Source organism: Camelina sativa, chromosome 5 (assembly GCF_000633955.1).
Source record: "Camelina sativa cultivar DH55 chromosome 5, Cs, whole genome shotgun sequence".
NCBI classification, from domain to species: Eukaryota; Viridiplantae; Streptophyta; class Magnoliopsida; order Brassicales; family Brassicaceae; genus Camelina; species Camelina sativa.
Genome location: NC_025689.1, coordinates 1,462,937 through 1,471,255, shown reverse-complemented (window position 1 = coordinate 1,471,255; position 8,319 = coordinate 1,462,937). Strand labels below are relative to the sequence as shown.

The window sequence follows — 8,319 nt, the reverse complement described above, 5'->3', positions numbered from 1 at the left end:
CATGTATCCATATCTTGTAAAACGATGGTATTGATCAAATCCATATTATTCCCAACTACGAAAAAATCAGTTGTTTGAACTTTGAACTCATATCTTGATATCGTGCAACTACAATGAAAACTACTAGAATACAAAATCCAATTTTATATATAATTAAAATGAAGAGAATATTATTTTGTGTATGAATTCAATTCTATTTAGAAAAAGTTTAAGTGAAAAAGAAAATTTAATTCGTGCGTGCCCCTTTAGTACCTAGCCTATGCGAGTACGAATGTTTTATTTGTTTTATTTAAAACTCAAGGATGTATGGATGTGTATTTAAAAATTGTCTACAGTAATTTTTACTGCAACGAGTGGAAAAGTAAAATTAAAGAAGAGTACGGAGTGGAGAGCTAGAGAGAGAGTAGGTAGGTAATAGCACATAGGGTAGAGTCATGTAGGCTAATAGGTTAAGCATGTTTATGGACCGTCCAGGCTCCTCGGCTCCGACCCTATGGTCCGTCTCTTTGTCGTTATGTCACAGGCTTCTCTCTGCCACGTACATTATTTTCTCTCCTCACATTTCCTTGTTAGGGCACAGCAACATGCCAAATTGGACATATTAAAGCCTCTCTCTCCCTCCATATTTATTAGTTTTTAATATATTGTCTAATAGATATACATACTATTAGTTATGTTATTTAATCTTTTGATGCTTAGTCCTACATTTCAGCGAAGCCTAATCAAGGCAAGAATGCAAAATATGACTAGATGATTCCCGATTTCATCTCTGATCAATGAACATTGAAGTACTGCACTTCCTTGTTTTGATAAATGATCATCAAGGAGTGGATCCCTCGTCAATCAATCATATATAAATCATTTGTTATGTTCAATAGAATAAATCTTCAAAATTAGTTATTTTAATTTTACCATTGAATTGTTTGACCATACTATTTCAACCATACTAATTAATGTGTTTATTGCATTGACGACATTAACGATATCTTGCTTTTCTTTTGCTGGCATTTATGTATGTGTTTACATCTAGTAGTATAGTAATATTTCTGTTTTGTTACATTAAAGACACATTCAGTCTTTGACATACGAAAAATGTGATTATATATTTATATACAAACGAAAAATGTACCACTAATGTTCTGAGTTGGCAGTTACAATAAAAAAAAAAAAACAATTTGTTAGAAAAAAATTAAGAATGTTGTGCATTTAACAATCCAAGTCAATATTAACCAGTATGAATCTCATATTTAAAAGTCTCTGTACACTTTATTTGAACAAAATTATGAGTCTTAATAAAGATAGAAGAAGAGAATTGTTCTATATATATGAGTTCCATATGTCCGATTGTTCCTAATTGTTTGTATCCCCGATCCGTGAGTTATCGAATACAGGTGATGGTTCAATGGTTGATTAGTAATTTAGTACTATACTATAGACACCATATATCAACTGTCTTTACAAAAAATTATAATCATTATTTTTTTTTTCACTTTTAACCAAAAAGAGGAACTGAACCTCCTCTGATCCTTTCGAGTGTTTTATTGTCTGAAAATTCGTAAGAAACGGTCTCCCATTGGGAAGCGTAGAATCTAACAAGCTTTAATTTTCAAAAAAAGAGCCTCTGATTCCTAGTCCTATGTCCAGCCAATGTAAAGCAAAAAGCCAAAAGCTAAATTTCAATCTCCACCCCTTCAAAAACAATATATTCAAACTATAATTAGTATTAGTTAACGAATCATGCGTAGGAGTAACTCTTGGTTACTTTCCTCGTTTAGCCTATATATATATCTTTCACGTACGATACTATACGTTATAACTATTTGTCGATTATTTATCTATTCATAGATTGGCTTATAGATATGTGTTATACTGGACTAACCGTTTTCATCCAATTTTCTTTTTGATAGGTCCACGTTTGACCATATCTTCAAGGGACGAAAACTTAGAATGGCTATCCACAAAGCTAGGTCAAGTTGATTTTTTTTCTTTCTTTGAACAAAGCTAGGTCAAGTTGATATGTGGGCTTTGCCCCACCACAAAATCTCTAATCCGGTACGAAGTTACGAACCACATTGATTAGCACTTGTTAAAACTATACGTAGGACATATAGGAAGGAGTGAAATAAATAAAAGGACTGGATCATCATTACTGAAGTGTATCCCCACCCAAAATTAATAGAGCGAGGCCTTTAGATATTTTAACCTGAGTGGATGTAAATGGTAAGCTGAAAGATGGATTTATGAGTTGGATTACTTTTTTCGTACACTTGTTGTGGTCGAGAGGACCAAACTAAAGTATTGAGAGTAATAAAAATCTAGCATAACAAAACAGAGCATAGTGTGTATTGGACCACATTGTATGTTGGACCATATTGAAGTATTTAAGCGTGCGGTAAAAAAAGCAAGTACCTGAATGATGTCACATGGATTGTTGACCTTCTATGTTGTGAAAATTGAGTTTTCGAATTTTACTCTACTTTTGTTTTATAAATCAGGGTGTATAATATTGTCCTACAACAAACACATAACCCAACAAAATGGCAAAAAACACAAAAGCAAGAAGAAAAAAAAACTTGGAAAAACTCGATCTAGAGATGCTGAGGCAAAGTCATTTTTATTGTTTAGGTGTATGAACAGACTCTGTTTATTTCGAGAGCCAGTAGATGATAAGAAACAACGTACAAGCAGCGATAACAGCAGAGAGGATAAGTGTGTCCCGAGAACGTCTCCTTTTAATTGAACCTATTAAATCGAAAAAGCAAAATTAGCTCAAGGATTATAGAAGGTTAATGAGATTAACTGAAGATATCATATAGAGGTTGATGGAGATACCAAGTAAGCCACGAATCACTGGGAATTTGTCTCCGAGATTTTTTACTTTTCCTTGAACATCTGAAAACAGAGATCGTTGAGAGCCAAGAACTGATCTTGTTGCCTGAGCTTGACCAATGACTTCATCAATCTGCAGCCAAATTCTCCATAAAACTCATCATACGAATTACATTATAAAGAGGGCTATTAGTAGAGTATAACACTCAGATTACAAAAGCCATGACTACACAAAGTATCTTACGTGGTTTATACTTCCATGGATAGAAGCTCGCTCCCTTAGCACCTGCACACCTGGTGACATACTACCAGAAGCCTGCAGAAGCAAAAATAGAACCCAACATTCAATCAAAATGTGAGCATAGAAGGAATGCGTATCTCCAATCATAAGAATTTTCGTTTTCTAAACTAAAATGCTTTAGGAAACTCATTACCTTATATTCACTTATGTCATCCCTGACAGAACTTAAAAGCTCAGCATGCTCTCTCAGCGAGTTTATATTTCCTTTTATTCTTCGAAACTCCTAGAAAATATACATGAATATACATTATAGGAGGGAATACATGTCAGATAATACATATCACGTCATGATACTACAGGAACATAACTATCACTAAACAAAAGCCACACTGGTGCTAAGGTTTTTTGCCTTTTACAAGAAAATGGGACTGCGATTACTCATCTTGTATCACTAACTCTCGGATGCATGGTACCAAAACAGTGGATGCAAAGACATATATTAACTTATCTACCTATGCATATACTACAAAGGTACTGAGCTGAAGATTGTTGCATTAGTAGTAGCATTGAGATCAGAATTGTCAAGTTTGAGATGCCGGATCTATTCATTGCAGTTACTCCAGAATTCACTAAAAACTATGAAAACAACAAAAGAAATCTAGGTGAAGGGGCTAGCTATTAGAAAACTTGGAAAACCTGGGTATATTCATGAAGTATATCCCTGTGTCTTGCAAGCTTTTGGGTAACCGAAGTTGTGGGTGCAGCAGATGCAGCACATCTACTCATGGAATCATTAATGTCCAACAACTTCTCAAGCAACGATTGAATTTCCATCTCCATGGACTTCCATGATCTTCCAGATCCAACGGTTGGAGATCCAGCGTCGACATACCCTGAAACCAAAACATATGAACTCTCGTAAACAAAGGCACCTGAACTTTGCATTTCAACACTTTGCTAATGATTCATTACAAAAATAGTGCTTCCCTATCAATTGCAGCACTACTTCACCTTAATTTTGACAAATCCACTGAGAACACTATACAAACACATTCGGATTTATCCATTCTACAGCAAAGATATGAATCATAACATATAGAATGAGAGACAATCAAAATTCAATGCGTTGAAGGGATCATATCGAAAATTCATTCATCGATCCGTATCACATTACAAAGCTACTAACACAGAGAGCATGATCAAAGCTGAAAGGAAGAAGAACGAACCGCCTTGGGTAAACCTGGCGCCGAGCTTAGCGTAAGAAGAGAGCTTAACGTCGAGATCGCCTTCGATTTTACGAGCTTCCCGCCGAAGTTCCTCCCAACCAGATTCCTGCAGATCCAGACTCGATTCTGTCATTTTTCCGATCTTCAACAATTCTGATCAGTAACCTCTCCGTTCTCAGGTAAACTCGCCAGCTCCGCCTTGAACCAATGCCGGAGCAGCGACGATCTGATTGTAACTGAAACTACGACGAACGAGACTGAGAGAGGATCGCTCTCTTCCCTCCTCCGCTTCTTCTTCGCTCGACTAGTTATGGGCCTTTCTATCCATACAATTTTTATAATGGGCTTACTTCTTCGCTCGACTAGTTATGGGTCTTTCTATCCATACAATTTTAATAATGGGCTTACAGAGGCCCATTTTTGGTAAGCCTTAATTTGACTATCGACTTGGTGACCAGTGCAGTGAGTGACACGTTCTTGTACGTATGACGAACTGTACGGAAACACGACGCTGATGAGTTGGGGACATATAAAGGGAAAGATTCTAATTTTATACGATCACGATCGACAGAAGTGTTGTGTTTGGAACAAACTTCTTTCAGATTCTCATTATTATCGAAAGGTCCAAAACAATATTTTTTTTTTGTGATCCGCAAATTGTGCTAAACTTTATATAATCAAATCAGAAAAGTGTAGATTATAACAACACATAACCAATTGTGAATTTTAACTGTGACGACCAATATACAAATATCATTTAAATATGGCCATATGGGTTTATGGGAAACACAGTGATGGCAAAAAAGAAAAATATATAAACGAATATATTCTCCAGCTGGTAATATCTCATTATGAAACGTTTAAACGTCTTTTAGCTATGATACGGACTTGCAGCAAATATGATTCAAAAAAATTGTCGGTTGAAAATATAGATTGATCCTAAGGAATATTGGATTTTTGTGTATCTATTGTCGGGTTTCTTTTTTGTTTTTGCTTTGCTTGTAATTAATAAGGTAGTGTGTATCGTATAAGTACAATTAATATGTCAATATTACACTGACTGAATAAAAGAATTTTTTTTATATTTTAATTTTATTAGCTAATATGGCATTAGAGTGCAATACTGATTGATCTATCATGTGCTTTTTTCTTTTGGTTGATAATTTTTGGGTTTTTTTTTTTTTTCAGTTTTGTTTTGATTTCTTTGAACTTAAAACAGATTTTTTTGGATACAGCAAACACACGATCTTAAATTACAAAATGAACGTGTAAAGTAGATCAAAATATAGAGAAAATTATTCGTGGGAATTATTCACTACTTCAACACCAAAACGTTTAGTGAATCTCCCCCAATTACTCAAAACTAGATCTATCTTTATTCGCTTTTGCTTAAAAGTTTGTTTGTCCTGATATGATTTTATATATTAACCATTATAAACGTACGCAAGTAACGCAACAAGAGGACGCACCGTACACATTTTGTTTTCGATCGTATTTATATATTTATGCATATTTTAACAAAATCACAGGCCAAGTAGATGATCACTGGGGCACTCACCCTGATTAAAAGAAGAACAAAAACAGTAGATGATCACTAACAAATAAATAAACGAGATGGTGGGGATTTTGATCTCGTGTAAGTGTTATCGAATAGGTTAGAAAAAACTTTGTCCCACTTGGCCAGCACACGTGTGGTGGCATAGTTTTGTCTTCATCTTCAAAGTTTAAACAGTATAATGAAGCTCCGACAAAACATTTCCAAATTAATAAACGTTATTTTTAGGCAATTGTTTAATAATGTATTCAGTCAGATTCAAACTCAACCATGAGTAAATATATGTGTAATTAAAGCTTCTATACGCTATACTACTTATTTTTTGTTTTTGTTTTGTGATTGATATAACCCATCCCAAAACGTTCATAGATGACGATAAACCTAGGCTAACGGTTAAGTGGGACGTGTCACATTTAATGTAAGATTCTTCGGGTTTGGACTTTGGACTATTTGCCAAGCGATATAGTATTAAACAAATGTGGCAGTTTTATTTAGCTTTTAATCCAACGGTCAAAAGTCTCAAGTCTTCATCTAACCGCTCATTTATTTAGACTTCATAGATAAACTCCTTTAAAATCCTCTGTCTTTCACTCACTCTTCTCTTGACCTCTTCTTCTTTATTAACGTTTTTACACATTACAAACTACAAAGCATTTCTCCCTTTTCCGTTTACATCATTCTTGCCGTCGATTTATCCCATAGGTGACTCCGCCGTCAAGATTCTGATTTTTGTTCATTTTTTTTTTTAACAAAGGAAATCACTAGAAATGTAAAAAGTGATTGATAATTTTGTTTTCTTGTCGTCCAAATGAATCACTCTTTATTTGACTCGTTAGTTCTTGTCTCGTTTCACTCTCTTAACCTCCGATATGTCTCAGATCTTTCAAAGAGTATAGCTTTGTGACAATACTGTTTTTAAAGTTAGCTAAGAAGATGAGGAAGAAGATCATAGGGTTTCGAATCGGGAGACGAGTCTCTAGATGGATCCTTCGTAATACCCGGATCCGACGTTCCGGTTACAACCGAGTACACTTGACCAGACAAGCTTGCAAGCTGAGACCACTCGCAAAACTCAAAAGCTGGGGACAACGTCTCAAGCAAGGTTTCAGACATTTCAGGTCTACGAGAAGATCCGAATGCATACCGGACCCAGTTCCAAAGGGACACTTAGCGATCTACGTGGGTCAAAAAGACGGCGACTGTCACAGAGTTTTGGTACCCATCGTTTACTTTAACCATCCTCTGTTCGGTGAGTTGCTCAAAGAATCCGAAAAAGAGTATGGATTCTGCCACGAAGGTGGTATCACTATTCCTTGTTTGTATTCTGACTTCGAACGGGTCAAGACCCGAATCGCATCCGGATCAAGTTCTCGGATATTTCCATGGAGCTGCCTTTGCCGCAATTGAAGACAATTATGGAAAAAGTTCTTAGGATTTTCAACCTTTTTTTAGTAGATATATTGTTCCCTTTAATTTACCATTTTCCTATCTTGTTACTTTTTGTCACTTTACTCTTTTCTTGTGATATATAGTCAATTATACAGTAAGATGATAATGTAAATAATTATTGGGTCTTGATAAATGATGTGATTAGCATGGGGACACTTAGTGGTATATTATCTTTGAACATTGATATAAAGATCAAATGGAATTGGTGATGAAACAGCAAAGAAAAAGTGTAACACGATTCTATTCTCTCTCTCTATGGTCTACTCAAGATTTTTTTTAGCTATCAACCGCAAGGATTTGTTTGTTGCTTGCTTATTCCCACTAACTTGATTCTAAACCTTTATCGAATAGTACTACTTCTACCAAAAGAAATATATTTCGGATACTATTTATGTGTGGCTAGGTTAGACGACAAAACATTTTGGCTTTTGTGGTTGCCTTGTCTGATTTGAATACGAAACACTTTGACGTGAAAGATGTTCAAATCTAAAACGAGCGTCGGGATGCGATTGATATCCGAAAAACAACTAATTCATTTATATATTTTTGACTTCTGGTTACATATATCTCTAATGTTCACACATATATACAAATATACAATGAATTGTTTAAATTTACACTGTGAAAAATATTATTAGTACAAACCACTTAACTAAAAATTACATGTTCCAAGTGACTTTTTGGTTACAGATGTTCGGTTTGTCTAAACGTACAAATAATGATGAATGCATGAAAACTATATTTGGGATACTCGTGATCAAATGAATTATGAGAGAATACTAAATTGATATTTCAATTTCATATGTCATATACTGACGATTCGTCCATAAGTAGAGTGCATAAGACACCGATGTTAAGTGCTCACATTTAAAATTATAATGACAAATATATATAGCACGAAATTGATATACGAATCTAGCTCGTTTATATATTTGACTTTACGTTTTCTGCTTTTCATCACTAATATTTGAGGAAAATTATTAACCAAAAATCCAGCTAAAAAGTCAAATACGATGGTT

The 8,319-nt window shown here is 34.8% G+C and overlaps 2 protein-coding genes across 2 annotated transcripts; one reads left to right on the top strand and one right to left on the bottom strand.

The window, feature by feature from the left end:
- On the bottom strand, positions 2,454-4,598 carry LOC104784813 (Golgi SNAP receptor complex member 1-2). Its single transcript, XM_010509899.2, has 6 exons — positions 4,297-4,598; positions 3,767-3,963; positions 3,264-3,353; positions 3,074-3,145; positions 2,833-2,962; positions 2,454-2,742 (listed from the first exon to the last, which is right to left on the bottom strand). Exons 1-6 carry the CDS (start codon positions 4,427-4,429, stop codon positions 2,645-2,647), a joined length of 720 nt encoding a protein of 239 aa, XP_010508201.1. The 5' UTR covers positions 4,430-4,598; the 3' UTR covers positions 2,454-2,644.
- On the top strand, positions 6,402-7,455 carry LOC104784811 (auxin-responsive protein SAUR36-like). The gene has a single exon (XM_010509898.1). It carries the CDS (start codon positions 6,785-6,787, stop codon positions 7,256-7,258), a length of 474 nt encoding a protein of 157 aa, XP_010508200.1. The 5' UTR covers positions 6,402-6,784; the 3' UTR covers positions 7,259-7,455.